At 45.5% G+C, this 18,939-nt stretch overlaps 1 protein-coding gene across 18 annotated transcripts in view; it reads left to right on the top strand.

Annotated features, from left to right (window-relative positions):
- Positions 1-17,185, top strand: part of RBM44 (RNA binding motif protein 44) — a 48,575-nt gene extending 31,390 nt beyond the window's left edge. For 11 of the 18 annotated variants that reach the window (XM_075607275.1, XM_075607281.1, XM_075607278.1 and 8 more), the window contains 13 exons: positions 3,590-3,651; positions 3,989-4,168; positions 4,711-4,849; positions 5,152-5,177; positions 5,788-5,905; positions 7,424-7,487; positions 10,388-10,537; positions 10,878-10,963; positions 11,514-11,587; positions 12,693-14,142; positions 15,115-15,236; positions 15,355-15,520; positions 15,804-17,185. In XM_075607275.1, the coding sequence (XP_075463390.1) occupies positions 3,590-3,651; positions 3,989-4,168; positions 4,711-4,849; positions 5,152-5,177; positions 5,788-5,905; positions 7,424-7,487; positions 10,388-10,537; positions 10,878-10,963; positions 11,514-11,587; positions 12,693-14,142; positions 15,115-15,236; positions 15,355-15,493 (2,610 nt within the window). In that variant the 3' untranslated portion in view covers positions 15,494-15,520; positions 15,804-17,185. The other 7 variants (XM_075607279.1, XM_075607276.1, XM_075607289.1 and 4 more) reach the window with 7 other exon arrangements.
- The last annotated feature ends 1,754 nt before the right edge of the window (positions 17,186-18,939 follow it).

Raw genomic sequence — 18,939 nt, 5'->3', positions numbered from 1 at the left:
GAATATACAGGAATATTTACAGTTGCTATATATATATATATATATATATATATATATATATATATATATATATATATATATATATATAGCAACTGTAAATATTCCTGTATATTCATTTGCATGTCTTAGACAGGTATTACCGAATACTGAAGAAAAAAAAAAATATATATATATATATATATATATATATATATATATATATATTTTTTTTTTTTTCTTCAGTATTCGGTAATACCTTTTTTTATTTGGACTAACAATTTGTCATAGCACAAGCTTTCGAAAGCTTGTCCTATGACATAAATTGTTAGTCCAAATAAAAAAAGGTATCACCGAATACTGAAGAATTAATTTATTCTGCACTATCGCAACTGGACTAACACGGCTATTTTCTGCTTTATATATATATATATATATCTATATCTTTCTCTATCTCTCTATCTCTCTCTCTCTCTCTCTCTCTCTCTCTCTCTCTCTCTCTCTCTATATATATATATATATATATATCTATATATATATATATCTATCTCTCTCTCTCTCTATCTCTCTCTATCTCTCTCTCTATCTCTCTCTATCTCTCTCTATCTCTCTCTATCTCTCTCTATCTCTCTCTATCTCTCTCTTTCTCTATCTCTCTCGATATCTATATAGATATATATCTCTCTCTCTCGATATATATATATATATATATATATATATATATATATATATATCTCAAATGGAAATATTACTGTATGTTCATTTGCATGTCTTAGACAGGTCTGCAACCCCACCTTTCACCATTGTCACCCAGCACACAGTGCTTCCACTGCAGCAAGGGATTCTCGGAAATGACATGCAAATGAGCACACAGTGCCACCTTTTGTCCCAAGCTCATATTACACGAGCAACCCTTAAGCCAATCGTGCTGCTTTAATCACAGCTTTTAAGCATAGTCTGGGGTGAGATGCAAAGCCAGTAAACCCACTTACAGACATGTTTCAACCTTGATGGGTATCTTCAGGGTTGCAGACCTGTCTAAGACATGCAAATGAACATACAGTAATATTTCCATTTGCTATATGCTTTACTGTGTAGGGTTTTTGTCACTTTTTTTACCCATCATAACCTTAAGTGTGTGTGTGTGTGTGTGTGTGTGTGTGTGTGTGTGTGTGTGTGTGTGTGTGTGTGTGTGTGTTGCAGACCTGTCTAAGGCCGCGCGTAATGGTGACGGGTGCCGTCGCCGTTAGCAAGTTCTATTTCGTTTTGCGGTGGCAGCGCGGGTTTCCGGGCATTTGATTGGTTCAGGGGCTGTCACATGAGACGACAGCCCTTGAAAAATCAAATATTCCCAGCTTCCAAAGTCTGCGACGCTCCGTCGCATTGCGCCATCGTGCTTACTATAAGCGCCCGCGGCGGCAATGTATTTGTTTTTCGGCGGCGTCGCCCGTCGCGGGCACTATACACACGGCCTAAGACGTGAATGTGCCCACAAGTAATATTTTTATATGCTATACGGTGGAGGGTTTTTAGTCACCTTTTCACCCACCATAACTTGAATAATGTGTGGTGAAGACCTACTCATGTCTCATGTTGCAGAGCCGGTACAACCAACCTCACACTGACGAGAACCACAAGGTCAAAACAGTCTGTCTGTGGGTGGGTTTATTGGCTTTGCATCTCATCCCAGGCTATGTTTAAAAGCTGTGTTTAAAGCAGCACGATTGGCTTAAGGCTTTTCCATGTAATGTGGTCTTGAGACAAAAGCTGGCACTGTGTGCTCATTTGCATGTCATTTCCCAGAATCCCTTGCTGCAGTGGAAGCACTGTATGCTAGGTCAGGGGGGCGCAAACTTTTTTCCCTGCGCCCCCCTGACGGCTGTACCCTCGCTCCCGCGCCCCCCCCAACCCCAACTTACCCGCGCTCCGGCGTAATGACGTCACGTTGCCATAGCAACGTGACGTCACATGACCTCGCAGCGTCATTTTGACGCCGCGTTGCCATGGCGACGCCGGGAGAAGCCGCGGAGCCACGGGTAAGTATGGTTTACAGAGGCCCTGCAGCTCCCCCGGCACTTAAATTAAGTGCCTTCGGGAAGCGCGCGGGGCCTCTGTAAACCCCGCGCCCCCCGTCGGCAGTCTCGCGCCCCCCCTGGGGGTCGCGCTCCACAGATTGCGCACCGCTGTGCTAGGTGATAATGGCGAAAAGCAGGGTTGCAGACCTGTGTAAGACACGTGTATGTTCTCACAAGTAATATATCTATATATATATATCAGAATAAATGAGTTCTTCAGTATTAGGTGATACCTTTTTTATTGGACTAACAATTTATGTCATAGGACAAGCTTTCGAGAGTTATCCTCTCTTCTTCAGGTCAAGCAATACTGATATATACAAAGGATTCAATGGCTAAAACAGTGTAGAGGGGGAAAAAAACCCAGATATTTATTGTAAATAAGGTAGGGTGTTAAGTGTTTGAAGCCAGGGGACAGTGTCAAAGAAAGGTGGGGAGGGGAAGGGATGCTGGGGGGGGGGGGGGGGGTGGAGAGAAAGTGTGGATGATAATTACAAACAATTTTGATAGGGTGTGAGAAAACCCATGTCCGCATTAAGTCCTTTGGTGTCAAAGAGTTATCATTCTGAGTTGAAATGTTTTTCTTGCACCCAAGAACGGAAAACATTTGAACTCAGAATGATAAGACTCTTTGACACCAAAACCAAAGGACTTAATGCGGACATGGGTTTTCTCACACCCTATCAAAATTGTTTGTAATGATCCTGCTTGCCTCAACTCTTATCCACACTTTCTCTCCCCCCCCCCCCCCCCCAGCATTCCTTCCCCTCCCCACCTTCCCTTGTCACCGTCCCCTGGCTTCAAACACGTAACACCCTACCTTATTACAGTAAATATCTGGGTTTTTTTTCCTCTCTACACTGTTTTAGCCATTGAATCCTTTGTATATCAGTATTGCTTGACCTGAAGAAGAGAGGATAACTCTCGAAAGCTTGTCCTATGACATAAATTGTTAGTCCAATAAAAAAGGTATCACCGAATACTGAAAAATTTCTGATATATATATATATATATATATATATATCTATCTATCTATCTATAGATAGATAGATAGATAGATATATATATCTCAAGCCCGTTTTATAGCGTTTTTTTTTTTTTTTCTGGTGGTGGTACCGTGTCTGCCGGAGGGGGGAAAGCTGAGAACTCTCCCAGCGTTCCCAGACCCGGTGGGGCAGCGGCATATGGCAGCTCTTCTCCCTGTCTCTGCTTCCGTCTTGCGAGAGCAAGCTCCCTTAAAGAGACAGTGTGTGTGCTGCGAGTGTGTGCTGTGCAGTATGTGTGTGCAAAACATTTTTTTTTTTTTAAATTCGGGGTCCACGCTCAAAGCGTGTTATAAGTGGATCGTGCCATGACTGTGTTGAGCTGTATATGTATCTCCCAAGCAATAGTATTTTTTTTACATACATAGGATAAGTAGAGTGGGGTTCCATAAATGGACAATACATTTTTATTTTTAGGGATTCCACTGAGTCACTAATGTAATATTGTTGCAGTGCTTTTTCCATTTTTGTATCAGGGTTTCTATATCATTTTAGGATTCCCATAATGCAGTAAATCTGAGTGGTGGCGACAGCAATGATGCAGAAACTCACAAGGGGTATGTTGTGTGATATATATTTTAAAAAGCTCTATGTAAGTAACAGTGAACCATATGAATATAGTTTTTTTTTTATCCCTTACTCTTAAGGGTTTTGGGAGAGGCTGTCCTTTACTATCAGTTGCTATTTTGGTTAATTGTATGTTTTTGTTTAGCCTAAAAAAACTTAAACTAATCCACCTCCAGCACGTTGGAACTATGCAGCACTGATGGTGTTAAAATAGGCCCCGTATGAAGCCAGCCCTTTGGGTGCAGCGAGTGTGTTCGGAGTTGCACTTCTGCATGTGTATTTGCTCCTGCAGGCTCAGAGGGGACTTATTGTCGACATGTACTACAGACCTAGTGACACTGAGAGCGGTAAGAGCAGAGCTTCAGCTTCTGAACACGCGACGCTGGCTGTGCTGGCAGCATTACTGGAGAGCTCATCAGCAGGCCATGGAGAAGCAGGGCTCCATCAGCAGGTACAAAGGACTAGCAACACCTACGTATTCGGGACAGGCTCCAGTAGAGGCCATAGGCGAGTTATTAAATGTTGGTAATTCATATTATTGGGTAAAAGGAGATGAGGTTTGCATACTTCATGTCTCTGAGGAAAATGGGTGGGTAGTAAATGTAAAGGTTAATGCAGACACTCTTCCAAAGAAAATCAACAGAAATACCAAGCCGGTGCTCTATACTAGAGGAATATCCTGCGGGTCCCAAAGAAATCAATCGTTGCTCAGACTAAGTTTAATGATCCATAACGATGCAACGTTTCGGCTGCAACAATCGTCCATCATCAAGGTGAGGGCTTACCTTTGATATAAAGGCTGAGTGTTGCAGCCGAGAGGTCTGATCATTATGGCTCATTAAACACACTCTGATTTGAAGACCATGCTGCCTATACTTCTCTCTGAGCAACCATTGAGAGGCAAGTGTCCCTGTTATCCGTGGGGAGGAGGAAGTGGTAGGATGTTCTGTCATTTTCACACACCATGCTGGTTTGTATCACGGTGTTGCACACCCTAAAAATCTCCTTGATTTTGTATTTCATTCATCTGTTTCTCTTTGTTCCTCCAGGGATTCTGGCGGCAAGAAGGCAGCAGTGAGCTTCGACTTGCTGTCTGTTCTGGCAGAAGTGGAAGAAAAGTATGAAAGAATGAAGGAGCAGATCCAGGGCGGACAGCCACTGGATTCCCTGCCGCCTCTGTTTGTGCCTGTGAGGTTTAGCGCCGCCTCTGTTTGTGCCTGTGAGGTTTAGCGTCGCCTCTGTTTGTGCCTGTGAGGTTTAGCGTCTCTGCATCCTCTTGCACTCCCAGGGCGATGTTTTTTTTTCTCTCCATACCCTCATTAGATAACAGCCTTCATCTACATGATGGGGAGCATCGCTCTCTTCATACGTGCATCTTCATTCTTTCTTTCCCTATGCTGTGTCTCCGTGCACTCGGGAAATGCCCGCACACGTATGTGTCCAGAAGGACTGTTTTATTCCATTAACGTCTTCGTATGTTTTTATTGCAGCTTACAAAGACTGATATTCCAGCTAAGTAAGTTTGTGTGTAATACATAAAAAGTATTATTTTTTTTTAATCATAATGAAGTTTAACAAAATAAACAAGGTGCAAGTCTTAATTTGCCCCACTCCATGCTCCCAATGACCCAAAGATGCCCCATTTGTGCAGGAACTCTGGTTAGTCAGGTTTATCTGTTTCCTGGTGCTCTGTTAGGTGGAAGAGGGTGAATCATTGGTGGGCAACAGTTGGCCCTCAGAGGCTTCACCTGCGGCCCCCAGCTGCTGGTTATCTCAGCAGCCCGCTCTCCCTCTCTCCCCATTGGGGATGGAGTAGAGATGTTGCTGGTGGGGATTGTGGCTTCTTCCCACTCCCTGAGCTGTTTAATGCCAGCGCTCATCACTAATTCCCAGTGTAAGAAGAGAAGTGGGACAGCATTAAGTAGCTGACTGTAGGGAGACGTTTCTACCCTTCTGCCTGTGCACTATATAGATCCCTTTTTGAGGGCTTACGTGCTGCACATGTGGCCCTTGAGTTATATTGTGTTGCCCACCACTGAGGTAAAGGGAAGGGTTGTCTTAAGTGTATGGGGAGGCCACGGATATATGGCACCAGTTGTTTGAGTAACCGATTTCTTGTCCTTCAGTTCGCTCTCGAGCAAGTGCCTGTCGGAGGTGTTCCAGCAGAGCAGAGAGCAGGAAGCCTCCAAAAGCAGCAAGTACTGTCTGCCTGCCGTGAGCCAAGGAACCAAAGATCTGGAGAGTGTCAGTCAAGTTATATAAACGTCACACGCATCTCTCTCCTGGTCCGTGTGTTGGCTTTAGTACATTATTCATCTGTGTAACCCCTCTCTTTATTTCACCGTACCTCTGTGTATGAGGTGGGGGTCCGAGTCCGTTTAATATAGTAATCCTTACAATTGAGTGGGGTCAGTAATAGGGGGTAACACAACAAGAGGATATGTTTAACAGTTTATGGATAACCTAAACCGGCATAAACACAGGTTTGCAAATACTCCTGTGACCCTTCTAATTAGGGCCACAGCATATCATACACAATAACTTATTAACCTACTCAAATGTAACTAGCGCTACGCTTATCAGTATATAGTACAGTCCCTTTAACTCGCTCCCCTGTTGATCAGACGGGGCTAGGTGACATTAATATCTCGGAGCTCTTTATTCTGAATTGCCTGTTGCAGGCTTTTGCTTTTGCTAAATGTAAAGCTACTCTTTACTTTTCACAGCAGGGGAATCTCTTCCTGCAGCTGTCTGCCTCCTGGGCTGTTCCTCTGGGGCTGACAGGTTCCTCACTGGTGTTTCCCTGCACTTTCCCCACTGTGCTGCAGCTCACCACATAACTCCACTCTCCAGCTCTGTCAGGCAGGTGCAGATCCCTTTTGGTGGATGGCTGTGCAAGCAATGCCTCTGTAACGCTCGCGCTGCCCGCAAACTAGACAAGACCCCGGCACTGCGGTGGGAAGGTATAACACCACACACCCGCAGCAGCGGAGGCGTGCCTGGAGCCTGGTCTGGGTTGGAGAGTGTAGAAGATGCGGTATACTTGCCGAGTTCCGGGATTGGAGAAGACAGGATAGTAGGGGGTCCGTAAGCCGTGGTCTGGGATTGGAGAGAGCAACGTAGTCCGAGTCGGTAAGCTGTGTTCAAGGGTAGGCGAGATCGCCACAGTGGAGGATATGCCAAAATCCAGAAGGGTCCACAAACAAGCCGAGTCGGTAAACAAGAGGTTAACTGCAAAGGAGAGAGCACTGCACAAACAAAGTGAGCTTCACGAGGCTACATAGGATTATGCTGAGCAAAGCATGGGAGGAAGCAGGATGTATTTAAAGGCAGGACAGGGCAATGTGGACAGGGGGAGGAGCGGAGATGCGGCCCCAGCGGGGAGAGACGGAGGCGGGACCAGGTTCCGTGCGGCAGCTAGAAGAGCTGCAGGTGCGTGTGCTCTGGAATGAGTGGGGGAGCGCGCATGGGCAGGAACAGTGGCCGCGGTGGCAGCAACAGCAGGTATGGAGGGAACATGCCGCAAAGGAAGTGTTCCCCGATTCCTTACAGCCTCATACAGATCTCTCTGCAGGACTGGCCTGCACACACTCACTGCCTCAGCTCCCTCTAGAACTCTCCCTCAGCCTCTCTGTCTCCAACTGTCGCCCACTGGCTAAGCACAGTCACATGGTCCAGTGGAGTGAAATTCTTAAAGGGGCCATGTCCTGTGCTGCTTGCAGATACGGGGTTACATCTGTAAATCTTTGTGCTTTGCCTCAGGTGTCTGTTGAGGATTGTGTGACCACCTCCCTGCCTATGGAATTTCAAGACCACCAGGAAGAAGGTTGGTCTGACATGGAACTCATTGTAATGTTACATTTGTAGGTTTTAGGGAGTAAAGCCTAGCAAGGCTCAGGTACTATTTGCGTGTCTGGGGATGTTGGACTGAAACATTGACAATATGGATGTGAAGACTTAATAAAAATAAGTGTTAATTCCACCTATGTTGATTCTGTGTTTGAGACAATTCTCTGTCAGAATATTGTTGTTTGTCATTCATATTTCTCCAGAATGTATGTAAGGTTTCACAAGTGGAGCGGAAAATAATAAATTGCTTTTAAAGCAGCAATACATTCTTACCTAAATTGGCAATCTTTTTGGTTCATCTGTTATAAATCTGTAAAAATACTAATTTGTGTGCCTAACTGGCCAACCTTTCGGTTCCAATCAATCCTTAAGTCAGTGTAAGGCTGCGTCCAGGGTGAATGGAGGCGCGCAGAGGCTGAGAGAAAGCGGGTGCTTTCCCTGGCCTTAGACCGCGCGATGTCGGGGTGGGGGGGCTGTGACATCACGGAGCTGGTCCGCCCTCATTGGGCGAACCGCTCACGTGAACGGCCCTGCGCTCTTGAGTGCTTGAATTTCAAATTTTGCTAAGACTTCAGCTTCCCACGCTTGTGGAAGCGAGCCCCTGCTAAAGCCGCTCTCATTGCGGCTGCAGGGGCTCACTGCCGAGCAGCAGCGCGCCTCAGCACGGGTCAGCGCCTAAGCACTTAGGCCTCGGGCATGACCCGTGCTGAGGTGCGCTGGCGCTTACCTGTGAGCCCCTGCAGCCGCAATGAGCGGCTTTAGCGGGCTCGCTTCCGCAAGCGTGCGGAAGCGGAAGTCTTAGCAAAATTTTAAATTCAAGCGCTCAAGGGCCGGTCACGTGAGCGGTTCGCCCAATGAGGGCGAACCAGCTCCCTGACGTCACTAGCCCGCCCCCCGACACGCCCCCGGACGGCGCGCTAACCAAGGCCAGGGAAAGCACCCGCTTTTCCTCAGCCTCAGCGCGCCTCCGTACGGCTGCTGCAACCCTGGACGCAGCCTAACTCGGCAGCTGCAATGTATATGGATATTGATCTCTTTAGCAGGTTTGAACACCCTTCCCCAGCAGTGCAAGATTTTTGCAGCACTTTCCTGTGATCATTTGTTGCCAATATTCCTGGCAGTTTGAGCTGTAAACTGTAATAATAGATTGTTACCTTAGTAATATCAGGATACATTGTAGCTGCTGAGTTACACTGACTGGAGCAGCCATCATGTTAGACCAGTGTTTCCAACCAAGTTTCCGCGGCACCCTAGGGTTCCGTGAGTGGATCAAAAGGGTGCAGCGGGACTTCTCCAATCTCCCAGAGCAGGGCAGGTTCTTCTATCTTGATTGGCTGCTGCTGGGTAATCCAGCCAATCAGGAGGTGTCGTCAGGAGCCTGTGGGGTGTGACCATCCAGAGGAGAAGGAAACTGCATGGGCAGTAAGTGTGTGTGTGTGTGTGTGTGTGTGTGTGTGTGTGTGTGTTGTGACTTTCTGCGACTTTCTGCCCTCTCCAACGCCAAGAACAAAATGCAAACGGCACACTGGGGGTCAGTAATTTTAAAATATAGTATTTAATATATTTATGTGTAAATAAAGGTCCACCGACACCAACAGTGGACCTAAAATAACAAATATCAACAATCAAAACAATTAAAAATACCTTGACACTACTAACAATAAAGCTGAATTGTGATGTGCCCTAAAAGAAGGAACTAAATGCTTAAAACTTAAAGTAAAGAATACAATACATTTAAACTTGACTACACTAAAATACATGCATACTGAAGATGCCAAAAGAGACAAAACACACAAAGGGGGATGTGCTAACCAGGTAGTAGAAGTATGGCTGCTGCAGATCTGCTGTGTCTGGACAGCGATCTCGGACAGCCGATGATCCCCAGCCAGAACTTCCTGGTTAAGCTTCAACAGCCAATGAGCACGTGTGCCAGAAAGCTTCACGTGACCTATGCGTTTCGCACTGCGTGCTTCGTCTGGGTGTCATGTTTGGAAGCTGTCCGCTCACATTAAATAACCCCTTTTAGGCAATGAAAAGGCATTGTGGAGGTGCCCAAAATCCAATAGAAATTACATCGTACATTCAATGTAGAAAATACAGCGGTACCCAATTTACAATCACTCAATACTTGGTAACCCAATGAGCATGATTTTAGTGATCTTTTCAAAGGCAAATGGAAAGTGCAGAAAATAACTGCTTATTAATCACAATATGGTGAAATGTGCCAAAAGTGTTGTTATCTAATGAATCTAAGGCACTCTATGGTGAACCATACTATAAGTATCGTTCACCATAGTGCCATAGATTCATTAGATAAATGTTGAAGTGCATTTAATTATATTTATAATACTAAATGTATTGTGTGACGCCTGTAACTCCCCTTCCCCCTCTAACTCCCGGTCTGCCTGTCCTGTGTTTTCTGTGACCCTGTCCTGTTGGGTGCCTCAGCAACTGAGCACTGTGGTTAGTGGAGCCCCGAGGGGGAAAAGGTTGAAAAACACAGTTACACACATAATCAGGATTTATAGCCGGCGCCCCAAATGATTGCCAGCTTAGGTAAAAAGGTAGAATTGTACATTGCCACATGCTTTACCTATACAAGTAAGAGAGATTGGGGGGGAAGGGGATGTAATATTGCTGCTTTAAACCTGCTATTGACATCAAAGGATGCCTTAAAACTCCTTTAAAAATGTCATTAAGAGTTGAATAAAGTAAATTTTTATAAATAGTCAGCTATTCTACAGAACTGATTTATTTAAGAAAACATAAGATTTCACGTTTTGCTGCTCTAATAAAACCGAGCAGGAATGCACCTTTTTACAGCAAACCTTGTTCTCCAGTTAAACCCATCGTATTTTTTTTCCCCCTGGGGTTCAGAATTCAGCAAGGTTGCAGAGGTCAGCGATGATTGGTTTGATGCCAAAGAGAACCTGACTGTGGCTTGTCCCAGAGGGATGCCCCAGGGTCAGATGGACAAGACGAGGGATTGCCAACCACCTGGAATGTCCCAGAGGCTAGTGTCTGCAGGTAACCACAAGAACATTGCTTAGAGTGCCGGGCGGGTAACAGACCTTGTACTATTTTTGGATATGTGCGGCCTTCCCAAAGCACAACGTGCAAAAACAACCCTCTCTTCCCCCGACTCCCAACTGCTTGATGTTTATGGTGTCTTCACTATATCCCAGCAAGTGCTTGTACTCTTGTCAATAATCTGCATCTAGGAAGCAGATATACCCAGTATCTGCCTGCTTTCTGGAAGCAGATATACCCAGTATCTGCCTGCATCCAGGAAGCAGATGTATGCGGACCCCTTCAGGGACGTTCATGACACTCACCCACTAATATATATTAATATTAATTTTTCCAGAAGCTAATCAGTCCGATTCTTTGGCAGATGAACGAAGAGGAGGCTTCTATATCCACGTGGGAAATTTACCCTATTCCATCACAGAGGTATGCAGTAAGTAATCGCTGAAAAGGAGAAGTGGCCCTTTTTCACTTAGTGCTATTAGAACAGGCTCCTTTTATGGAGCCAAAGAAACACCTTGCAACCCATTGAAGTGAATGAGCTTGAGCTGTAAGGTGTCTTATGGAAGAGCACCTCTTAGTAAATATGGGCTTGTGTGCACCCAGGGTAGACTCCCATCTGAAAGATGGAAGGACTTCAAATGTGCCCACGATAAACTTACCGAAAAAGAAATAATTTAAAAAAAAATGTCCGGTGGCAAGGAGTAACTTCCCATCAAGGTTAAGAAAGCGGGTTACGACGGTCCTTAACTGAATACTGTTTGTGCCTGTGCCTTAAGTATCTGTTCAGCTTTTGCCACCGCACCATGGATAGTTTTGTGAAGCTACATGGTATTTTACCTGCTTGGCATTGTATTCCCCCCTCGGTGCAGCTGTCTCTTGCTTTGTGTTCTGAGATTCTATCTTCTCCTCCTTCTCCTCCTCTCTCCTCTTCTTCTTTTTTTTTTTTTTTTTTTTTACACGATCTACATTTCAGGTGGAATTGAATTCCCATTTCCAAAAGTACCAAGTTTCAGAGGTTTTTCTTCAGGCGCTGTCAGTAAAGTCCAGGTACAGTACTGTAGTACTATTCATGGAACATTTTCGAAAGTGCATTAGGAACTCTGGGACGTCAGTCAGTCTGATTTTCTTAATATGTTACCACTTGTGAGTACCTTTGCATGTCCTACAGGTCTGCAACCGTGTCTTTCCCCATTATCTTTTAACACACATTCCCAGCTAGCTCAAACTCCTAAACCCACCACATCATGAATATATATTTATGTCAAAAAAGAGTGCTACTGGGCGTGGCAAATGTATACAACAAAATACAGGGGTGCCCAATGCTACATCCAATTGACAAAACATATATGGTAATAAGTATAAAGTTTAAATACTTCAATAATAATAATTACTTGGTTATTTAGTTTAACCCTTTGGCCAAAGTGTCGTAAGCCTGCATAACAAACGTCAAGGTATAACCAAAAATGCAGGTCCTACACTACACTGAACCCTTCCTTTTACCTCTGTATGAGGGGAAAGAACCATACTAGGTCCTGTTCTTGCAGCAGAGTAAAAGACCTTCCAAGTTAAAAAGGTGAGGAGGACTGAGCTCTGGGGGGAGGTGCCACCTTCCTCCATTACAATTGTTACCAGTCAGAAATTGATTAACACACATTCCCAGCTAGCTCAAACTCCCACACCCACCACATCATGAATATATATTTATGTCAAAAAAAGAGTGCTACTGGGCGTGGCAAACGCATAGTTTGTACCAAGTTTCAGAGGTTTTTCTTCAGGCGCTGTCAGTAAAGTCCAGGTACAGTACTGTAGTACTATTCATGGAACCTTTTCGGTAGTGCATTAGGAACTCTGGGATGTCAGTCAGTCTGATTTTCTTAATATGTTACCACTTGTGAGTACCTTTGCATGTCGTACAGGTCTGCAACCATTTCTTTCCCCATTATCTTTTAGCATTCAATGCTTCCGCTGCAGCCAGGGATTCTGGGAAGAAACTCTGTTTATCTTAAAACCAAAGCCCCTTCTCTGCCTGAGGTTGCTTTACTGAAGTATATCATTCGTGTTAGTTACTGCACACAATTCTTTAGCTTCTGTTCCCAGGATTGGTTTGGTGTTGAGGAGAACGTGATTGTGTTGGTATTTTCTTTTTCTCAAGCTATGCTGTCCTCACAGTCAAAAGCACCGCACAGGCCCAGGCTGCGGTGATGGAAATGAATGGGAAGGAGATAGGCGGGAGAGCAATTAAAGTCCGCTCTATCAAGGTGGCGGAACAGAGCGTCTCGTTCACTTTCCAGGCATTTCACCAACCCCATGGAACTCCGCTCCACTTTAAAGCCAAGCTTGCCAGCAGTGAGCCTAAAGGAGCTCCGGGTGCAAACCCCATCCTGAATCGCTCATCAGAGCCTTCCACCAACCCATGGATGCCCCTGGAAAATGTTAGCAATGCACCGACCTTTCCAAAATCTCTGGCAGTCCCAAATGCTGCCGCTCTACGGGCGCCTGGTCTTGAGAAGGTGGCAGCTGCTTCCTTGAACTCGTCAACGATTGAAAGCTCTATGCCACCCCACGGTACAATGCAAAATTCCTCATCCATACCAGTCTGTTGGATGCCAGGTTCTTCAAGCCTCACACCTGCGATGTCCATGGTAGAGCCATGGCCCTCTCCCTGGATGGCATACAGTGGAAACCAAAACAGGTTTGTCCTAAACTCCACCAGCCCCTCATCCTGGTTACCCACAGACCCTTCTGGTCAATTCCGCACCTCTGCTCTGGCACCCTTGTTTGCTCCCTCCATCTCACAAGCTTTAACCAAACCTGTCTCCAATTGCCAGAAGAAAGCCCAGCCTGCCCATGTGACCTCCACTGCAAAGACTTCTGTTCTCAAAGAGTGGAGCAGGCACATCCCTGCCAAGCAAATAGTGCCACCATGTTCTGTGACCAGCAGCAACTCTAGTATCACTACTTCCACTATAACCGGTCCTATGCAGACTAATGCTAAGTCAGTTCAAGATTCTCTTGGTTCTACAGGCAAGATACCAGCTTCAAACTACAGAACAGCAACACGGAAATTAACTGCGCTACCAGCCAAAATAACAGCCTCCAATTCTGTCCCCAGCCCAGCCACTGTGATAACACCTGCCAAAACAACCACTGCAGCCTTGGAGAAAGTAACTTCTGCTGTCGCTATCACAGTGCCAGCTTCTGTCCCTATTACAGTGCCTGCCCCAGCTAAAGCAACAAGTGCAGTATTGGCTAAAGTAACAGCCCCTGCCTCTGCTAAAGTATCATCTTCTATCTCCAGCAGAGTGGCATTGGCTTCACAAGAACCAACTCAACTGATGTCTGGAACCCCTTTAAGAGAGCCAGTTTCTGTCCCCAAGACAGTGATTATCCCCATGCAAATGACCACTGAAACCTCTAGAAATGTAACAACTGAAGTCCCCACCTCAAGCACAGCAGCTTTGTCCCTTTCTGCCAGAGCATCTGTGGTACCCCTCACTAAAAGATCCATCTCGGCTCCATCTCTTTGCTCCGTTGTATCTGGTTCCGCATCTAACCCTGCGGATTGCATTCGGAAAGGAGGCTCATTTCCCAGCGCTGGAGAGGTAAGTCTTTCAATATAACCACAGCCAATAGGGGGAGCGTTTTTTGGAACCGATTTTTGTTTTTGCCTGATCTATTTATTTTACTTTTAAAAGAGAGCAAACAATTCATAAACCGTTTTATATCTGTATACTGTTATTTACATAGCACCCAGTATATACAGTACATAGGGAAATTGAGTACAAAATGAGAATACCAGAAATCGGGGATGAAAGCATTAGGAGACCAATGTCCCTGCTCCAGCGAGCTTACAATCTAAAGGCATGTAGAAGAATGAGAATTTGTGAAAGTGCAGTGAGGCATTTCATTCAATTGTGAAACATTGATGTATAGATATGTTGTTTAGATTCATACGATTTTATTTCTGGTTTTATAAAAACAGGCATAGGGTACAATTTCTTCCTGCTTTTTGTTTTGGTTTTACTTTCACTTTTTGGGTTTTGAAGAATGTATAGATCACCAGATGCACACGAACGCGCGCGCTGCGTTCCTGCACTAAAGCGCTTACACAATACAAAACGTGATCACAAAGAGACGGACTTGTCCGATCTATAGAAGATTATTTAAAGTGCATTATTGTTAGTTGTGACTCCTTGCTTTGCCATGCGTTCCAGACGTCTTTTGGCGGTTATGGCTTGCCGTGTGTTCCCACCCACATGGTTCTATGTTCATTAGGTTAAACCGAGGTGAGGGATCCCCAAAACAAAAGTATTTTGAAATGATTCTATGCAAGTTTGTCAATATTCTTTTGTTTTTATTACAACGGGAACCATGAATAGGCGAAGAGGTGTTGATCTTCATTCTTGTTGAGGGAGTAATTAGTTATTCATGGTTGTTTCCTCTGAAACGTTAGTAGTGTTTTTCTTGTTTTTATATAGATCTATCTATAGCTATTAATTAGATGTCATTAAAAAGACGTATCTGCCTTCTCTGTATGCATCCATGTATGGTGTTATTTCTCTGCGGGTCTCTAGGATTGGAACGTGTTGGGCCCACTTACGAAGCTGCCTGCCTACATCCCACCCAACACCCTGAATCTTGGCAGCTTTGCCAAACTACTGAGGCGTCTGATTGAGCTGCATCCCGAAGCCAGCAGGTAGGGGCTGAACAGCAGGTCTATCCAACAGAGAAAAGGCTGACAGAATGTTTTACCACAGAGCCCTCCGCCCCTGGCGGGCGTGTGAGAAATCATGCTCCCATCTTCTTCCCTGCAGGGATCAGATCATAAGGGCCCTGCAGGATGTAAGAAACAGCAGGGGGGGGTCTCTCAACGGTGTGCCCATCGAGGTCATCGCAAAGAAGGCTTCCGGCATCTTAACGAGACTGAGCATCCCGCATGGGGCAGGAGTGTGAGAGGCAGAGAGAGGGCAGCAAGCACAGGTACTGTCTAACTTCATTGTCGCATATGTGCCTGTAACTGTCCAAAGACCCAGCCCCTCTAAAATATATTTCCCTCTAAAGCCGTTTCTGTAACGCTCATATTTTTAGCTAGGTGAATAAATTACCAGGAGGGATCGGTGCCCGGACGAGCTTACAGTCCTTTTGAACGTATGCAAAGCTCTTGGCGAGCTGACCCTGGGATGCAGTCCAGAAGCGGCACCTCCATGCTAGCTTCACCATGACAATCTCTCACATGGGAAACCTATTATGTATTTATTTTCAGCTATCCTTGTGCTTGAACGTCTATCCCCTGTCTGATTTCCAAAAGGTTGGCACAGTGGGAACCAGCCTGTGACAACCGTATGACTCATCCGTGGAGAAGACGACCCACCACCCTTCCAAAGCAATCACAGTGACATCTCACGGCGCTCGAATGGTGCCAGCCAAACGTTATCCTTTGCGTTGCTGACCACTGCAGAATCGCAGCATTTAAGGGCTTACATCCCTATTGTTAAGTAACCTCAGAGAAGGAAACATGACATATAACCACTGGATAAGCAGACATGAATGTAGCACATAGCTTATATCCAGCCAGGCGTGCTGTAAAAGACAGACTACTGTAGAACTGTTGCTAGAGACACCACTAAGTTAAAAAGAAGCCTCCGCCAGCTCAGGGTTTTACATTGCCCAACTTAATTTGCAATACCTGGGTGAGCAGGAGTCGGGTGGCAAAGCTACATATCAAACCAAATATTATATGACTGCCTCGAAGGGAATCAACTAATCTTGTACTCTGTGCTATAATGTGATCAGATGGGTGTTTCTCCCCCCCCCCCCCTAGTGCAGGAACATAAATTTGGGGACAAAATATGATATATTAATCCCAAACGTGGGCTGGTCTGCGGCATCGATAAGGGTTGACAATAAGAAACTCTGGTCTACATGAAGAAGCACAAAAGCTAATGTAGGCTGCAAACCACTGCTTAAACCGCTCCATTAAATATTTAACGGCAGAAGACTTTAAATTGGTCTCCAATTTGAGCATATGGAAAAAAGTTGACAGATATCCCCAAGGAAAAGTAGATCGCAACTTACATATTTCTTGTCTATGTCATCCCAGGTTTATTATGAGACAGAGCAGAAGCAGAGACCGCATGTCCGGTCCGATCTGGATCACTCTTCACTTGAAACATGGTCTCTGCTTCCGCCTTTTGCCATAATAATTGACAAGAAATATGTATGAGTGGTTTACTTTTGCTTGGGGATATCCATCAACGTTTTTCCATATGTGATCTGCGTTGGCTACACAGACAGTTTGCGTCCCCCATTTTTTCTAGAACTCCAATTTGAAGCCCGCCTCACAATTAGTTGCCCTTTTTGGAGGGGTGCAGACATCTTCCAGGGAAGCGCATCCAGAGGATACAATGTGAGGGATGTTGTGACGGATAGTTTTGGGGGGTTGCTTTTCTGACCTGTTTTGATGTTAATAGCGAGAGTTTTTCATTTGTTACAAATATATATATATATATATATTCCATATTTTCCTTGCCTTCCTGCGGTGGGAGTGTTGCAGCATTACAAGCTGCCCTTTTCTGTTTGAGCCATTTTCTGCAGGTTATTCTTGGTACAAATTTTGTTAAATAAAAAAAAAAGTGGCATTACAAACCTCTGTGTGCTTCATTTCATGAAGTCTTAAATGCCAAGCTTACTCTTCTGAGTCAGGGGAAGGGTTCCCAGTGGTGCACTTTACACACATCCCATCGGATGCAGAATGATCAAGCTGCCCCTCTAGCTGCCTAGACGAGGGGCCGCAATGACCGGGGGGAGGGGATGGCACCTCACCGCTAGGGGTCACTGGCCGCTCTCCATCCTGCAGACGCGAGCTGGGGATAACGCGGCCAGGGGGAGGAGCCGGAGGGGGATTTAAAGCACAGCCGAGAGCAAGCGCACTCATTCTGCTCCAGGCTGACACGTTTTCCAGCTCCCTCGCTGCCTCCCTGGTCACGCATGCCCTGTAACATGTAAAACATGCAGCAGTTAGTAGCTCATACCTCAGAGTACAGCACGGTGTCTGTCCTGTTTCATAGCACAGAGAATACTCTAGCACAGGAATGGCTAACTCAGTCCTCAAGGGCCATCCACTGGTCAGGTTTTCAGGATATCCCTGCTTCAGCACAGGTGGTGCAATCTGAATGATTGAGCCACCTGTGCTGAAACTGGGATATCCTGAAAACCTGACCTGTTGGAGGCCCTTGAGGACTGGAGTTGGCTACTCCTGCTCTGGCAAATATAAAAAGTGGGTGTGCTGGGCTGGCAAATTGGTCCTTTTTTTTCAGGCTTGGGTTTCTACTATAAAAAAAAAAACAGTCACCCTCTCCATTTCTGTTCTTTATCTGGTGCATAAAGAAAGAAGTTTCAAGATTTGGGGGTCATCAGAAAAATCTCATTAAAAAAAGTATAATTTTTTTTGTGGAATCCTTAACTGTACTTAATGCAGAAAAACTACCTTTTTATTTTGTCTACTTGGCAATCCATGTCCTCTGTATGGTGCCACTTTCTCTGTCACTGGGAGCCCCTCGTAAGTCTCCTCAACCTCCCATGTTGGGAAACCACTTCTAAAAGATGTCCTCGCCTAGAATCAGAGAACTAATAGTTATAATATTTTAATGGGTTAAGTGTAGTAAATAAAATGGGGGCGAGGGGGAGTTTTTATTGTATTTAGCCAATCGCTTTCTTGGTAAGACTGGTTCCTTTTTTATCTACAGTTTCAATGCACCAATCCACGCTTTTTATTGTTCTTGCTTTTTCACATATAAATATGAAGCTATTGTTGGCCAAATAACTTCCAGTCACTGAAGTCATTTTTTCAGAAAGTGTATTATTTTTCACAGGATACAAAAAGGTAAAACTTTCCCGTAAAGGGAGAATAAATTAGTTTGGAGGAAGTCAATGGAATTGAAGTGTACACAAGGTGGCAGCAGATTCCTTTTTATATGGCTGCAGTCGTGTAACGTTCATGCTGCCTAAGGCCGAGTCCATAGACGGACAGGCCGTGCTGAGGCGTGCGGACGCTGTGCGCTGAGCCCCTGCATCCTCAATGAGGATGCCTTGAGAGGGGGCTCACGCGAGCGTCCGCAGGCGTGCTGGGGAGTTGGAGGTTTCAGCCGAGCGCCAAGCTGTTTTTCAGCGCGCTGTCGGCTGAAAACCTCCAATCACAGCACAGCAGTGTCGACGTCACGGTGCCGTGACGTCGACGTCTGTGCGTCGCAGGCGATTGGCCCAGCGACGTCACTGCCCCGCCTCCAACCACCTCCCCCCGGCTCCGATCGCGCCCGCTAGCTCGCCTGTATGGGCATGAAATCGCCCAGATTTAAGCAGGCGAGCGTCAGCGCGGCTCGGATCGCCTCACCCCTCTATGG

Source organism: Ascaphus truei, chromosome 7 (assembly GCF_040206685.1).
Source record: "Ascaphus truei isolate aAscTru1 chromosome 7, aAscTru1.hap1, whole genome shotgun sequence".
NCBI lineage: Eukaryota > Metazoa > Chordata > Amphibia > Anura > Ascaphidae > Ascaphus > Ascaphus truei.
Note: the sequence above shows the minus strand (reverse complement) of the source record. Positions and strands in the feature narration are given on the sequence as shown.